Raw genomic sequence first — 17,500 nt, 5'->3', positions numbered from 1 at the left:
GACAGTTCCATCTTTATTGCATAACCCACATTCGTGACTTATTTTTTAATACTGATGTAGAATTGCATACATTCACTGGCTCATTCACTGACACACACACACACACACACACACACACACACACACACACACACACACACACACACACAGAGTGAGAGGGGCGCAGAGTGGGGTTAATTATGTGTGGTAGGAGCAGCTGGTGTCATCCTAAGCCCACTGACTGTGTTTAAGACTAAAGGAGGTTGAGCCAAGTATAAGGAATTACCGACACTTACTTTTATCCCTTTTTATCACTCACACAAGCACCACACACACACACACACACACACACACACACACACACACACACACACACACACACACACACATTCTCTCTCTCTCTCTCTCTCTCTCTGACTACCTTCTCTCTCTAGACTTACATAGAAATGCCATGACACTATACATTATCCTAAGTGCACACATATTAATATTACCAGACACCATGGGCAACACCATAGGTTTAGGGTGGGACGCTAGTGACTAGTCCCAATCAAAATTTTGAGATGACAAAATTGTCCCCACCAATATTTTAGCGAACTCCTTTGTGCTATTTGGACTATTCCAACGGCAAGGACGACAGTAAAAGAAGCACTGTCATTTGATTGGCTGAAACCGAAGGGGGATTATCTCACACACACAACAGAGTCAAAGCATAGCCTAGGCCTACTTTGTAGTGACACTGTCAGAAAGGCGAGCGAGTGTGTATACTAAGTTATCGAGCGAGTGAGTGTGTATGCTAAATTATCAGGGATGTCTACCAATACATAACCCAAAAGAGGCCAGTGTAAAACATTGTAATATTCCCTTTGCCCTTCAGCATGCACATTTTGCCTCTTTTTGCGCTTTGTAGATCAGCTATGCCGCCAAAGCAGAAAAGGAACAAGGTTTTCAAATGCGGATTTTACTAAGGAAAATAGCATTAACTGTTAGGATATTACCCAGGATATTGTTACAGTTAACCTAGCTTCTGTAATCTTTCAACCAAGGTTAGGAGTCATGTTGAAAGGGGGTATGCCACACAGACAGTGGCATATAGCACAGAATAGAAGTCATCATCACTGACTGTTAATTGGGCTACCAATCTTGCAGTCGCAATAAACAATGGATCCGAGACATTTTCCTGTTCCTATATTCTGTTCATGTAGGCTAATGTATTTGTGAATGTAGCCTGCACAATGCAAAGAAATAAAAGACAAACTATGGTGCATTTCCATACTTATAGAAATGAACATTGCGAGACACTTACGTTTCTCCTTTTATGATCTCGATCAAGAAAGATTTTCTTTGACTTGTTAGTTTTTTGAACATTTATTTTATCTAATGACATAGCAAACATGATGAATTGAGTCCACATATCCTTGCACTATGCAAAACTATTTTCCACTAGCCTAAAACCGTGAGTTTGAAAGCTAATTGCGTTCACGTTCTCCTTAAAGTGACAGGCACGCAATTAAACTTGCACACCACAAATGTAATGATATTGAAGACAAGTGTAGACTAATAATTTAAATATCATTATGATGTATTCAAATGACCAAATATGTTTAGCTATTAGTAATTATGCAGATCATAAAATGCTATAAATAATTAACAATATACAGTATAAAGTTTATTTGAATACCAAAATATGAAATAGAAACCTATGACAACCATCACTTTCTGTGTGTGTGTGGTGTGGGGGGTGTGGAGGGTCAATCAAATTCTATGATTGCCACTGATGTGAATGATCACACAATATTCAATATTACTGATGCCGTCAAGGTGGTGGGGGCCCCCAAACCAAATCAAAATAAAAAAAATCGCAAAGTTATCGAAATCGAGATTCTTCACTTGGTATTGGTATTGAAACAATAATGTTGGTATCGTGACAGCAGGAGTTGGGGATGTGTCCCCACCAAAGCTGAGACCAAACCTACGCCCTTGCCAGACACACACACACACATTTACAAACACACACACACAGACAGATTAGTTAAGTCAGGTGGGCTGACACTTGACAAATGAGGTTTGAAGTCCCACTAACAGCTTAATGTCCCCCACTGCTCAGACCCTCAGTCTGTCAAAGGGGAGTAAGAGTCTTAACTAGAGTGTTAACACACGCACACAAGCGCGCATGCACACACACACACATACACACATACACACACACACACACAACACACACACACACACACACATATGCACGCACGCACGCACGCACACACACAAACACACGTGCGCGCGCACACACACCCCGCCACCCCCTGCGGCCCCATTGCCTCAATGCTCAGACGTCTGTCTCCCAGCTCCTCTGGAGGAGGTGATAGAGGCGAGTGAGCGGGGAGGAGAGGAGAGGAGGTGCATAACTTTGCTTGATGTCATTTTCCGTGAGTTGTGGCGTAATGGAAACTTCAAAGGAGGGCGGCCTATTTACAGCCCGTCGGAGGCTCCTCCTCGCCGACAGACACCCCGCATGCATCACCCTGAGAGTGAGAGATGCAAATAGAGAGAGAGAGAGGGAGAAGAGAGAGAGAGAGGGAGAGAGCCGGAGGAAGGAGAGAGAGGAGGTGGGGAGGAGGATGTGCAGGAAGGCAGGAGAGGGTGGAGGAATGGAAAGATCTGCAGTAGAAAATGAGGCCAATTTTCCTGCTCTTAGATCAGGCTGAGAGTGAAATGTTGTTTGAAAACATCTTTCAGGTTGTCAATGCTGGTTCTGAGTGTCTGAGCTGACATGTTGCACTAACACAAACACCAACAACAAGAATGTAGCACACACAAAGCTCTTACTCACTCTGTGATGTCACTTCCTGTCTTACAGCTCCTGGGCATGGCTTTCTCCATGACGCTGTTCCACCAGATCCATCGGACTGGGAAGAAGTATGAAGCCTAACGGCATCGACACCCTCCACATCCAACCAGCCCTCCATCCCTTTAACCCCCACCCACCCACCCTGGCCACCACCACAATCCCCCCCTCCACACACACACACACACACACACACACACACACACACACACACATATATACATACACACACACAGACACACACACACACACACAATCCTGGGATGGCCTCCGGAGGGCCGTGTTTCTGCCCCTTCGTCTGCCCTGTTCTCTTTAGGGTCCTGTGGCCCCATCAGGCTCATACAAACATGCCCCCACCACCACCACCACCACCACCACCATCACTCCACAGGACCCCCCTTCACCACCACCACCACCAACAACAACAACCCCCCGCCCCCACCCTGCACCCGCTCCTCCTTTCACTTCAGTACTCGTTTGCCAAAGAGAGACACAGAACGATGCAGGAGAGTGCCGAGGAGCACTGGCGTCTGCCAGCCGGGGGCACGAGGCAGGCTGCTGCTGCGCGTTTTTCTAAAGGATCCACACTGTTTCAGTTTTCTCTCTCTCCTCACCCTATCTTTTCCTCCTTCGGCTTGGACTAACTAACTGTTTGCAGAAAGAGGGACAAAAACAAAATGAGAAACAAAACACATACAAACAACATTTTTTTTTTTTTTTTCGTCTGGAACTGGGACAGCTTCATTGCTTTACTAACACAGATTTACAGAGACAACTCGTACAGAAATACATGTACAAACACTACTCCCTTCAGTCCCGCCATTTCTGTAAGGCAAAGGAAAGACATTTCTAAAAGAAGAGAAAGAATGAATGAAAGAAAGAGAACAGAAGCAAACTGTTGTTGTTCTGGGCCCCTCTGCCAGTCATGGATGTGTATGTAAGTGTAGCTAAATGTTAGCAGCCGCCCCCTGTGTACATGAGTGAAGAGCCCCGACCTTTAGCATGCTCTAGTTTTCTACTCCATGTTAAGAGACATTCATTTGCTTTGTTTTTGTTTTGGTTTGTTTTGATATGTTTCAGCTCAGAACAAATGTTGTACCCTCCCATACCTCCCATACCCCCTAATGTATGTGTTTTTTATTACACCTTGTTTGGCTTTGTGCACCAGTGGAGGAGGTGGGTTTGCAGTGTCAGTAGTGCGGGGGGGGGGTGTAGTGGCCCTGGGGTTGGTTCTGGTCTGGTCCAGATTGCGTTCCAGATCCGCCATCTTGGGGTTGAGGGGTGGGGGTAGTGCAGAGTGGTCTGGGAAAGTGAAGAGAACGAGTGTTAATTGTGTGGGTGGGTTGAGAATGCGTATTTGTGTGTGTGTGTGTGTGTGTGTGTGTGTGTGTGTGTGTGTGTGTGTGTGTGTGTGTGTGTGTGTGTGTGTGTGTGTGTGTGTGTGTGTGTGTTTCTGTGCTTATGAGGAGCCCAGGTGAGAGAGAGGAGAGACATCGAGAGGAGATCTCTGCAAACAGAGACGAAATTTGACAGGAGGGTCCCCTTTAGTAACACACACACACACACACACACACACACACACACACACACGCACACACACACGCTATTCCAACCTCTTCAAATCGCCAAAACAAGCAAAACATCCCCTAGGAGCCAAACTCCACTCCCAGGAGGGTTAGACTCTAAGGCATGAAGCAGTCTGCTCTTGCTCACAAGCAGGTGTCACACCTCATTCTGCCACCACCCACCCTGGCACCCCAGCCCATGCCCCCCCCTCCCCCTCCCCACCACCCACCCTGCCACCTCACCCCATGCCCCCCCCCCTCCCCACACCCACCCCCACCCTGCCACCTCACCCCATGCCCATCCCCATCCCCATCCCCAGGTCTCACCTGACCAGTTTAATCAGTGCCTGTCAGTGACTCGTTGGGGCGGGATGGGATTCTTCGGTTGGGAGCAGGCTTATCTTCACTTCCTCACATCTTTCACTTTGCGCTCCTTTGATTATTTTTCTTCTTTTTTTCCCTCTCCTCCTATCACGCGGAACCTGGGTTATCTTTTTTTTTTTTGTCGCGCACAGATAAAGCAGTCACACCTTCAGACGGGGCTGAGCAGCAGTCTCGTCTGTTGCCGTCGACGGTGGCAGCGGTGTCGGGCGACACGTTGTCTGCTTCAGTGACGGGGCCGGCTTTTGAGAATCAGATCAAAGCTGCCGTCATTTGATAAGAGCGCCGAAGGAAACACGAACGATCAAGCGTCCACTTAATCTCACCAATTCACCGTCACACACACACACACACACACCGCTTTGATTACACACTCATATGCGCGTGCACCCCTACACATTCCCTTGCCGTCACACAGATTAGTAGTTGCTAGCTCATCATAGCCACTGCTTTATTGGACTTGTGGGATGGCTTAATTGCTAATTGCTCATCATCCACAGTGATAGCTTCAGAATGAAATTAGCCTGCACTCTGTTTGCAGTAGGCTACTATGGTGGGATGAGTTTGCATTTTTTATTTCGAAAAATGGGACCAGGATGAGGCTCAGCTCTTGACTTCACAGAAGAGAAGTGGAGAATGGTGTGATAAAGAGAGAGAGAGAGATCGAGAGAGAGAGAGAGGAGCGTCGCAACTCTGACGTGGTGCTGCTATAAGATATGTTGCTGAAGTAAAAAAGAAAATGGAAGTAGGAAGTTGGCTTACTCAAACACATCATCTTGCTCAAACACAACCCCCTCTCATGTACACACACAGACACACACACAGACATAAATGAAATGCAAAAATACATGGAAATGCATACCATGAACGTACACATACCATCTCATGTTGGAGTCTAAAACCTAGAGGAAGCACACTAACAGACAGTGCTGCTGTTTCCTCTACTCATACAACTACTACAGCCTTGAGCTTTACAACATTCAGCTCTCTCTCTCTCACACACACACACACACACACACTAATGATCTTCAGGATACATGTGCAAACTGCCAATCATGCCATGGGTCATCATCCTAAGGTTCCAGTGAGTCGTCCGTCATTTGTTTGATGGTTTGCTTGTGTTCGGGGTGAAATGGGTGTTTAGAGTGGAGTGCTGTGATGCATAACAACCCCAAACACACATCCTACGTGACTGCATTTGATGAGGAGTTTATTTTCATTGGTGTTGATTTGTCACCCCTAACAATGGCATGAAGTGGAACAGATGGAGAGGGGAACTGGGCCGGCTCCATGCACTCGCGTAGCAGATGCTCGATCCTCCACCACTTGTTATTGGCGCATGAGGTTTTCTGACCCGAGTGGCGTCAGGTAGCGCACTTCAACATCTGAGCCGCTGCAGAATTGCTGACAGTGTGCCGAGAAAAAGACGCGGCTCGATGTTCAGGAGTTAAACACCACTAATTGGATAGATCGTTCCTCTACTCAGAGATGAGCTCTCACACTCATCTGCAGGGCTAAGAAAAACAGAAATAAACGGGTATCCAATTGGAAAACAAATAACTGGCAAAGATGACAAGGATAATGTAGATGATATCCATTGGGATCCTTACCACTGGGAGGATTAGGCTACCTATGTAATGGCATTGCAATTCTACCCCATTTCCAGCTCCTAAAGACACCCACCCCAATCCCTCAAGAGAAGAAAACCACCTCCACTGGTTGACATATTTTGTTTTGTATTGAATCAATGCTGTCTATAATCATTTTAACGGTGCAGGAAAACGTAAAGAAAAATGCAAATTGCCTGTCACTTTAACACAAGTGTTACATTATGTTACTTCTTTTGTTTATGGAATTTGTTTTTGTAAATTGGTTGTTATTGTTGTTTGTTTGTTATGTTTTGTTTGTTTTTGTTTTCTTGTCTGTTTTTATACATCATACATTTTCTTTCCATGTTTAACTGTGCAGCTTTTTTTTCAGCTTTGTCTCGGTGCGGCTCCAGACCGCCGTTAGGGACTCCAGCGTTCGTTAGCATTAGCTGATGTGTTAACTCTACTCTATGGGGAGAAATGCTACCCATCTACAGTATACTGCCATGTGTGATCCACTACCACTGCTAAAGAGATATGAACTCATCTCAGAGTCAGACCTTCAAAACTCATCACAGGAACAACCGACGGAGAAGGAGACACAATCTCTGAGCTTGGTGCCGGTTGTCTCAGAGAAGTGGGCCACACTGGTCAGTCGTGAGTCGTGAGGCTTTCCTTCGGCACTCCTGTCCTCTCCTGAGGAACCAGTGGTCACACACACACACACACACACACACACACACACACACACACACACACACACACAGAAGCACGTACAGACACACGTACAGATAAAAGAGATGGTCCAGCTGTCCTGTGCTGCAGATGCAGAAAGCAGTGAAGGGTTGTGAAGATGCCAGCATTCTACTCAGTTCCTTAGGAAAAACTAAATCTAGTTTAACATACAGGACACAGATTTTTTGTACCCACTTTTGTTCAGTCATTAATTGCTTATTTCAGATTTTTTTGTTTTATTTTGTTTCTTTTTCGTATTGTTATTGGTATTGTTGATTTTGTAAAACAGTGTAAAGTTCAGTACATGTACATGTTGGTCTATGTTAGTACTGTATTTTCATTTTTAATTCACACGCTTGCCGATTGGTGAAGAAAGTGTCTGAATTTGGTACGATTACCCCCCCCCCCCCCCCCCCCCCTCCCCGCCAACATACATACACACACACACATACACATTATTCATTATTATTATTACATTATTCTCCAATTTTACAAAAATGCCTACTTTTATATGTACCTTCTCTCCCCCTCTTTCTTTGTGCCAGAGACACACCACTGGCTCTTCGCTGTTCATCACAAAGATGGAATAGTTAACATGCCTTGTTTATTGGTCTCCTGTGACTTGCGTGTGTTTTCATACTCATACTTTGAATCCCCCCATCCTTCAACACCCTGTGGAGTGTGTCGCGTTGTGGATACGTCGGCACCCCACTGGTTGGTATATTTGATAGCACAATGTTGCTATCGATGTAGCGAAAGCTCGATTTATCTCAAATCTTGTCGACCTAAACTTGTCCTGTGGAGGTTTTTGTTTTTTATTTGATTTTATTTTCATTTTTGGGCTACATGTAAAAGCACTCGGTATCTACAATAGTGGTGCACCAAATCTCATTCTTTCAAATTCTACTATTTTTTAAATAAATAAAGGTAAACGTGTGTTGCTAAATCCCATGAGAACCTGTGCATGTTGTCTGTTTATTGAGTATTTTCTCAGAGCTAACCTGAACCCATATAATTTGACAGGAAGTGTCTGGTTTTGGTGTGTGTGTGTGTGTTTGTGTGAGAGAGAGTGGGTGGGTTGTCATTGTTGTTGCAGTCATCATTAAACACAGTGACTGATGGAAGGAGCTGTCTGAAAAGCGCTCGTGTTTGAGAGTGGTATTCCAGGAAGGAGAGTTCGGGACTTCCACTGCCACCTGAGTACTGAATTTACATGTCAGGCTCGAGTGCCTTTGGTGCCCTTCATAGATATGCCTTGCAGTTGAATTGGACAGCCACCCTCCAACATGCACCCGCATCAATTAGGCTGTGATTAGGCTGCTAGTATTTATGAGAACGGGATTGGATTTTGATCAGACACAGTATTTTTAAACCAGCCAATTAAATCAACACTATCCAACAAATTGCCACTTTTCTGGGGTATGGTTTCAATGAAAGTACTTGGTATCATCTTCAAATTAATTCGAATGGGATATGTATGGTCAAGTGAAGGACAAACAAAGTACACCTACCATTTCCACTAGCTAGCAGTAGACGTGTTGGTAAGTCTTTTCCAGCTCCAATGGGGCTGTTCAGGGACGGATCATGGCTTGTGCCAAGTGTGCACGTGCACAGGGGCCCTCAGCCAATGGGGGCCCTCGGATTTAAAAAAAAAATTGCCATGAATTTAGGCTAGATTATGCCCAGTGCTTCTGTCTGTTAATTTGCGGCACAACTGAATGGTGTTATGGAACCGCGGACCGAAAGAAAAATAAGCTAAATGTTTTCCTGATCAATAAGAAATTCTTAATTCATAAAATATAGAGGCATAACATTAGGTGGAAGTGGTAGGCTATGAGTGCTCATTCAATGTATATGCGTGTTTGCGAAAGTGAAACTGACCCACTCGTGGGTAGGTGAATGAAGTGGATTCCTAGCCTAGAAATCTAGACGCACCCTAGCGGCAGCAAATTAATTTGCTCAGCCTGTACGTCTAGTATCAAACCATAGGGATTTCTATTGGCTAACACCGTGGATGTTATTCAATCACAGCGCTCTATTTTGTTAGAGAGTCTTAAGGCGGGCTTAACAGGATAACAACAGTCCTGTGACGGTGAACAACAAGGAAGATGGCTATGGCGAACGAAGAGCGGTTGTTTGAATCGGCGTTGGCGTCAACTTTGGAGAAGTTGGACTTGTGCTTTTCTTTGAAAGTTGAGCAACACAATGCACTTAAGTCATTCCTTTCGAAGAAGGATGTATTTGCCGTTTTGCCGACCGGATACAGATATGGTCGTAGCACTGGCCTATTACATGCCTAGGCAGTTTGAAAGACAATTCTCTGCCCGCCCCTTGGATTAAGCGAGGTGAATGGTTCGATGCCAGACTATACATTTCAATGATATAGGATGGCCCGCCAGGCTAGTGGATTCCTGCAATGTTCATGAAAACAGCATAGCGATTGGATAGCCTAATAAATCGCGACTTGTTGTAGGCATAACAGTAGCTTATATCGTAGCAAATAGCCTATGGCGATGCCGATGACTCGTCTCGCTGGAGTGAGCGCATAATGTGGGCTGTTGCGCAAAGAAATTAATTAGGGAGATAATCTGCATCTCCATTTACCAAACGCTATAGTTTTGCTAACATCTCCACTGTTAACGTGAAATATGTCTCCATGCAAGCTAATGTCAAGCAGCAGTGAAGTGAAAACCTTATCATGCAGGTAGCCAATGTTCACGTCACCTGAGTCAGACAGAAAAAGGGCCCTCCTTGCTCTGTTAAAGTTTGTATGCCCCTTCCAAACTGCGTTAAAAGGGTATATTTAACAGCCAGAATTTCGAAATTTTCCCGGGGGAGACACCCCCCAAACCCCCGTAATATGATCAGCACCACCTCACAAAATACTATCAACGTCCCTGCTACCGGTGAAAACTGTGTTCGGTCCGTTTAGTGAAAAATTTTGCTGTAGACTGTTTGGACAGCAAAGGGAGATTACAGCCTAATAACTAGAAATGCAATTCCAAGGAATTACCAGTGCATGAAAATGCTAAAGTTGTGATGTAAAATATCATGTATCATAGTTAAAATAGATAATACAGAGATGGTTACTACGGTGATGCTAGGATAGACATGGTGGCTGCATAGCTTAATAAAAGTTGATAGTTTAAAAGTAGACTGTTTAAAAGCTGAATGTAGATAGTTTAAAAGTTGTTGATAGACAGCTAGTTTAATAGATAGTTTAAAAGTAGACCGTTTAAAAGTTGAAGGTAAATAGTTTAAAAGTTGTTGACAGACTGGAAGTTTAATGAATGTGTATAGGTAGATATTTGACGATAATTTGACAAAAGTTGGAATGGCTCTATAGTTTGCTAGTAGTTATGCTAAGATTTTTAACTATGCTAACCATGCTACTTAGCTAATGTTTTATAGCAGTGCTAGCAATGCTAACTATGTTAACCATGCTACTTAGCTAACTTAGCTAAAATGTTCTAGCAGTTTTGCTAAACATGCTAACTATGTTAGCAATGCTAACATGCTAACTATGTTAACCATGTGATTTAGCTAACCTAGCTAATCATTTTTAGTAGTTATGCTAACTAGCATGCTAACAATGCTAACGTGCTAACTATACTAACCATGTGACTTAGCTAACCTAGCTAATCATTTTAGTAGTTATGCTAACTATGCTAACTAGCATGCTAACAATGTTAACATGCTAACTATGCTAACCATGTGATTTAGCTAACTTAGCTAATCATTTTTAGCAGTTTTGCTAAAAATGCTAACTAGCATGTTAACAATGTTAACGTGCTAACTATGCTAACCATGTTACTTAGCTAACTTAGCTAATAATTTTTAGCAGTTTTGCTAAAAATGCTAACAATGCTAGCAATGCTAACATGCTAACTATGCTAACTAGCTACAGTGGGTAGGAGTCATAGTTGATGACAAGTAACAGTTACAATGGCTGAACAGTTAAAAAGTTCAGTAGTTTAAAGGGTTAAATTGTTTAACAGTGAAATGTTGTAGTGAGGACTTTTATTTTGAAACAGTTTTTGGCAGAGGAAGCAGTTGAACAGGATGTGTAGTCTTAATAGGGCCAGTTTGTATGCTTAAAGCCTGAGACTGGCAGTTGATCCAGGTGGCCTGAACACCTGCTATAGGATTCTAATTGCTTAACGGCCGTAGTATGATGTCACAATCGGCAATGTTAAGTCTATGGGGATTTTTAAAACGTTTTTCTTTAATAGTTTAAAAAGTATAAAAGTTTCAAAGTTGAAAAGACATAGCAGCTTCGTCCGTTTGAATACCTACGTTACAAAGTTTGAATGAAGTTTCTAAGTTGAACTGTTCAAGAGAAATAGCGTACGGAAAAAGTGGTAAGCGGAATAATAATAAGAAGTTGTTGCCTAGGAAGAACAGTGCAGTGCATTGTAATAAAACAGTACTGTAATAAAAACAGCTGCTGGAATTCATTTCTGTGTGGGCCTGAGTTATAATATATGACATAATGTACTACATTTTCATTGTGTGAAATTGTGCACCAGCCTGCACAGCGACAGCAAAGGGAGAAGCGCGCGTCGCGGCCGGGTGGAGGGGGGGCCTTTTTTGATATTGTGCACAGGGGCCCATATTTGTTTAATCTGTCCCTGGGGCTGTTGGTTTTGCTTGCAAGGGTACTGCTGCTTGTTTTTGATGTTGGGAGCTCACCAGTGTCTAAAATCTCCAAAACATGTCTTACAGTGATAACTTGGGTACAAAGGTAAGTGTTGTTGGATTAATACATCTTTAATGTGTTACTGAATGTTTGCTGCTCCAAACCGAAGTCTGCCAAGATTTCAGGCTTAAAGTTCTGAGTTTGTTAACCTGGATTTCTCTCCCACACAAAGGTTTGTCTCAAAGAGATTTGTGTGTGTGTGTGTGTGGTATGAGAATGAGAGAGAGAGAGAGAGCTTGTGTGTATCAGACAAAGATGCTAGGACCCCCATGAGGTCCACAGTAGCGTTTTTTTAATCATGTTTCTCAAGGGTTTCGAACACTTGTTTTTGTTTTCTGTCTGGGGCTTCATCCACTTTATTATGCAATACCAACAACCTCTCCCAGTCTTGTACATGTGTGGTGAAGTGTGTAAATTTGTAAATACATTTCCCTACACAGTGCTGCAGCACAACAGTTTTCTTTTTTTTTGTGTGTAATTTCTCCGAGAAGCAACCATGCACAAACAAATGATAACCAGTCTTTTCAAACGTTGTGTTCTGTTGTTTCCTCCACAGTAAATCAAAGCCTAGTAAACACGAACAGCAACCTGGCGCTATAAAGAACATCAGTAAGTTGTAATAAAAAATGGATTAATTCCACTAATGCATCCTGAGCCAGTGCTTGGAGTTCTGCGGTGGCAACGGGCCTAAGAAAACACCCTCGCGCGAACAGCCGCTTGTATCGATCCAACATGGCAACATGGCTGTTCTACAAACACGAGGCGTGCGCCCGGCAGAAAGCCTGACATTCAGCCTTGGAGAGAAGAGCAGGTCCCCAGAGAGAGATAACTCACAAACTGTGTGTGTGTGTGTGTGTGTGTGAAGGGAGGAGGGTCACTGGTCAAGAGGAGAATGTAGGAAGAAGAAACGAAGCAGAGAAAAGAATCTTGACATAGGTAAGAAGAGGAGGACATGGTGATAGTGATATATACACAAGTACAGACTGACAGATTGGTAGAGATATAGACGTGATGGATCAATCAATTAATAAGTAGACCTGTCAATCAACAGATTGGTTGTGAATCTAGGGACACAAAAAAGAGGAATATCATTGCTATTATTTCTACTGACAGAGAGTGTGCGAGAGAGAGAGAGAGAGAAAGAGAGAGAGTGAGTGTCAAGGATAGCATTGAGAGACTTACAATGCTTGCTTGTTGCTTACTTGAAATCCCTCAAATCTTTTGGCAATACAGATGTGTAAATTTGTCATTCAATTCACAAGGCTTACTCGTACCAAATTTAAATTGGACAGTGGGAGAAGACATGATTGTTTAGATTGACCGGAGGATAAAGACTGGACAGAGGAGAGAAAGAGAAAGAGTTGACGTTCCAAACTATATAGATGACACTATATAGTCCTTGTCTTGTGGTAGATGCAGGCAGGCCGACCACCTGTGGCCCCGGTCACTCTGGAAATCAGAGAGCAGCACCAGGTCATGAGAGAACCAATCTGACTCCACCAGCCATTTCCCTAGTGGACTCGCCGGAAGGCTTTCAGCTGTACAGCCTCTAAGTGTGTGTGTTGCTGTGCTACTGTGTGTGTGTGTGTGTGTGTGTGTGTGTGTGTGTGTGTGTGTGTGTGTGTGTGTGTGTGTGTGTGTGTGTGTGTGTGTGTGTGTCTGGCAGTGGGAGGATAGAGTGATATGAGAGAAGATGGAAGAAAGCAGAATTGCTGCAAGAAAAACAACATACAGTATATGAAGAGGTCAGGAAAGAGAGCCCTGTAAAACTGCAGGCACACTCGAGGTCGTGACTTGTCTTTCCCAGGCATTTGTATTTGCGTGTACACACTAGTCCGTCCTGTTTTGCTTTTTTTCTTTTCCAGATTTCTGAGTGTACTGCTTTCATCCAGTTTGTTCGAAATCCCCAGAGCTTTTCAGTGATCTCAATCTCATCTCTTTTTTTCCTTCTCCTTTTCCCTTGATCTGTTTCTGCTGTGGGGTGGTGCTGTGGGGTGGGTGGGTGGGTGGGTGGATGGCAGCAGCAGCAGCAGCGCACTGAACAGAGCAACCAGCCCAGACGGCCCTCTCAGACCCAGCCAAAGCCAGGGGGCTTTACCGCACTCTTTCAACCCAGACAGAGAGATTGCAGGCAGGCCGAAAACACACACAAACACACACACACACACACACACACACACACACACACACACCTACTTCACTTCCTGGGTGTCATACTCAGGGGACGTCAGAGTGGTAACGTGACCCTTGCGTGTAGCGCCTGAGCTGTATGGGTCTACAGATTGGGTGGGAGAGTGGGGCATGGATTGTGGTGGTGTGTGTGTGTGTGGGGGGGGGGGGGGGGGGGGGGGGGGGGAGGGGTCGGGTCGGGTCAATGCGCATGTCAGCTGTTATGTTAGGCAGCAAACGAATGCACACCACATAAGCACGCTGTATGTACACACACAGACACACAGACACACAGACACACACACCACACATATACACTGAGAGAGGCTGAATCACACGCCCACAGACTGGCCTGAGTGCAGTGTGCCTGGGGCGGTGTATCGCTGTGTGAGAGAGAGTGAGAGTGTGTTATTTTAGCCCAGCGCCGCTGGACACTTTCACATTTGGTGGGTTTTCTGGGCCCCGTCGAGTCGAGCGTAACGATGGACCGCGACCTGAGCCTGAGTCTGAGCCTGAACCGGGCCGAGACCTTCTCCTTCATCAACCCCTGGATCCGCTACTTCCTCTTCTTCTTCAGCTTCCTGTTCTGGGTGAGTGGCAGAGGGTGTGGGTGTGTGTGTGTGTGTGTGTGTGTGTGAGAGGGTCAGAAACCCTTCGTCTGACCGCACACAAACGCCACGGGCGTCATTGAGGGCCTGAGAGAGACACAGAGAGACAGAGGAGATTATGATGAAGACTCTTAGAAAGATGAAAGAAAGACAAGATAGGTGTTTCCTGATGTTTCTTAGACAAACAATGTTGTTTGTGTGTGTGTGTGTGTGTGTGTGTGTGTGTGAGAGAGAGAGAGAGAGAGAGAAGACGAGAGGAAATGTGTGTCAAGGAAAAAGGGCTAGAGAAATAAATAGATTTAGATGTTTTGACTCCCCCATGAATAAAACATTTATATTATAGGGGGGCTGTAATTTGGAAAGCTTTTGTCACACAGCTACAGATCCCATGCTCGTATTGTTACGGCCCATTGTTAGGCTGTTTTTCTATTCCGATCAGCACTTAATCAATAGGACGACTGCTGGGCTGCTCCACATTTACATATTGTTGCAATATGCGGGAAGCCGCTGTGGCAGCCACGGCTCAGGGATGAGCTGCCCAACTGGGCCAGATATTCTGACGTTTGTTTTGTTCACACTGATTCATGGGATCATTCGAAGCTGCTTTAGCCCAGACCCAGAGCTATAAATTCTCATCCTTATTCTAAACAGATATACACTGCACACACACACACACACACACATTCCATGTGCACACATTATGTCAGAGAGGCAATGTTAGACAAAACTGTCATAGTTCAATGTAATGGCATATACAAGTCCGTGTGTGTGTGTGTGTGTACATAAGATGCCACTAATGAGAACATCCCGATGAATATATGTGCATGGAGTGCCCCATTGTGTGTGTGTGTGTGTGTGTGTGTGTGTGTGTGTGTGTGTGTGTGTGTGTGTGTGTGTGTGTGTGTGCGTGTGTGCGCTGACATTTTGGATGACACACAGTCATGTTGACGCTGTACAGATGCAGGGCCCAGTGTGCCTCGACCGCGTGTCCCAGCTAGGCCCCACTGCGCTGGGTTTGTTTACCACTCCGTCCCCCACTCTGTTCCGGCCGGCTGGGGCTAATCCAGCAGGCTTTTGTTAGAGAGGCTTCGGCCCGTGGCCTCTCTATAGCCCTCGCAATCCTACTGGAGCCAAACGCCCAGAACGCCTTTCAGATGACCAAAACGCTAGAGAACACACACACACACACACAGTATTGAGTACACACACTCACAAATATCCACACCCATCACAGCCACACACAACCACACACACACACACACACAAACACAAACACAGCATCACGTGGTCTCATTATTGCTGCCTGAGTCCTGCTGAGGGAATGACATCATTTCTGCCCCACTGCCGGCCAGCGGATCGGCTAACCGCCATGCTCAACGACTTCCTGCCGTGCTCAACAACTTCCTGCCGTGCTCAACGTGTGTGTGTGTGTGTGTGTGTGTGGTTGTGTGTGGCTATGATGGGTGTGGATATTTGTGAGTGTGTGTACTCAATACTGTGTGTGTGTGACTTCCTGCCGTGCTCAACGACTTCCTGCGCGTCTGTGTGTGTGCACATCGCCACACTGCTCTTCATTCCAGGGCCTTCCTCCTCCCACACCGCATCTGAATGCAGCAGGGAGCTGTCACCCAGGCTGTCAGCTAGGCTCACAAACACATGAGCACACACACAAACAAACACAAATCCATACGAACACCTCTGGCCCAAGGCTGTCATTTCTAGGTGGATCCATGACATCATGACTGGCCACTTGCTGATATATATATATATAGTATAGTATATATACTTTTTTGATCCTGTGAGGGAAATTTGGTCTCTGCATTTAACCCAATCCGTGAATTAGTGAAACACACTCAGCACACAGTGAACACACAGTGAGGTGAAGCACACACTAATCCCAGCACAGTGAGCTGCCTGCAACCACAGCGGTGCTTGGGGAGCAGTGAGGGGTTAGGTGCCTTGCTCAAGGGCACTTCAGCCGTGGCCCACTGGTCGGGGCTCGAACCGGCAACCCTCCGGTTACAAGTCCAGAGTGCTAACCAGTGGGCCACGGCTGGCCCGATGACCTCTAGGGCTCTAATGACTTCTGAAAAAGTTCACCCGGAAAGTTCTCCTTCAGTGGTCAGTGACGAGAACATTGGCAACGTCTGGTATTCATTCAGGTGGAGCCGTTTCATTTTCTTATCTCAGTCAAGGAAATTAGATGGTCTCAGCTGAATAAGCTTGAGATCCAATGTTATTGGTTTATAGTAAATAAACAGGAGTTTCTGTTTTTCTGTGTGAAAGATAAGTGAGTTTTAATGACAGGTAAACACAGTCCCCAAAGAGGACATGCAAAGAGGATTTAAAAGATGTCAATGACAGAAAATGGACCGTTGAGATTGAAACGTTTTATGAATGTAGATCCCTGGCAGGGTGATTCTTAGCACATGGGCCTTTAGGACATGGTCCTATGCTGTATTGCTGTATTGCTCTTAGTCACTTTGGATAAAAGTGTCTGCTAAATGAATGAATGAATGAATGAATGAATGAATGTATGTACCATACAGTATAGATGTAAAGATGTCGTATAGACAATACAATATAGAAGTAAAGATTTTGTATAGACAGTGTAGATTTTGTGTAGGATGTTTCAGAGATCCATAATTTCAAGCAACTCCCAGAGGTGGCATGCCCTGCAAACTACCTAGAGAATACAGAGAGCCTATTAGAAGTGTTCCTATGTTCAGAGCTCAAATAGCGGTGCTGGTGGTTAGAGAGAAAGGCTGCTAACTGCCACGGCTGCAGCAGGGAAATGAAAGATTTGGAGGGAGCAATTGAGGTGTGGTAGAATCACAGTTCGAATTCTGGTTTCAGCCGGAGCCAATCACCTTTTCAACAGTAATCATCAGCTGAGTGGGTCTACAGCCTCATCACTGTCGATGTGAATA

General features: G+C 44.9%; 2 protein-coding genes across 2 annotated transcripts in view; both read left to right on the top strand.

Annotated features, from left to right (window-relative positions):
• tspan9a (tetraspanin 9a) overlaps nt 1–3,932 on the top strand; it is a 68,455-nt gene extending 64,523 nt beyond the window's left edge. Inside the window, 1 exon segment of the mRNA XM_042111434.1 lies at nt 2,837–3,932. Within this exon segment, the coding sequence (XP_041967368.1) occupies nt 2,837–2,908 (72 nt within the window). The 3' untranslated portion in view covers nt 2,909–3,932.
• A 7,832-nt stretch (nt 3,933–11,764) lies between these two features.
• The window catches only part of tspan33b (tetraspanin 33b), an 18,798-nt gene continuing 13,062 nt past the window's right edge, over nt 11,765–17,500 (top strand). Inside the window, exons 1-2 of the mRNA XM_042111435.1 lie at nt 11,765–11,838; nt 14,385–14,552. Coding sequence (XP_041967369.1) covers nt 11,809–11,838; nt 14,385–14,552 — 198 coding nt within the window. The 5' untranslated portion in view covers nt 11,765–11,808. The remainder of the gene's footprint in view (nt 11,839–14,384; nt 14,553–17,500) is intronic.

The sequence above is a fragment of the Alosa sapidissima genome, chromosome 11 (assembly GCF_018492685.1).
Source record: "Alosa sapidissima isolate fAloSap1 chromosome 11, fAloSap1.pri, whole genome shotgun sequence".
In the NCBI taxonomy this organism is placed as follows: domain Eukaryota; kingdom Metazoa; phylum Chordata; class Actinopteri; order Clupeiformes; family Clupeidae; genus Alosa; species Alosa sapidissima.
The sequence above is the reverse complement of the archived record's forward strand: the minus strand, read 5'-3'. Positions and strand labels throughout refer to the sequence as shown.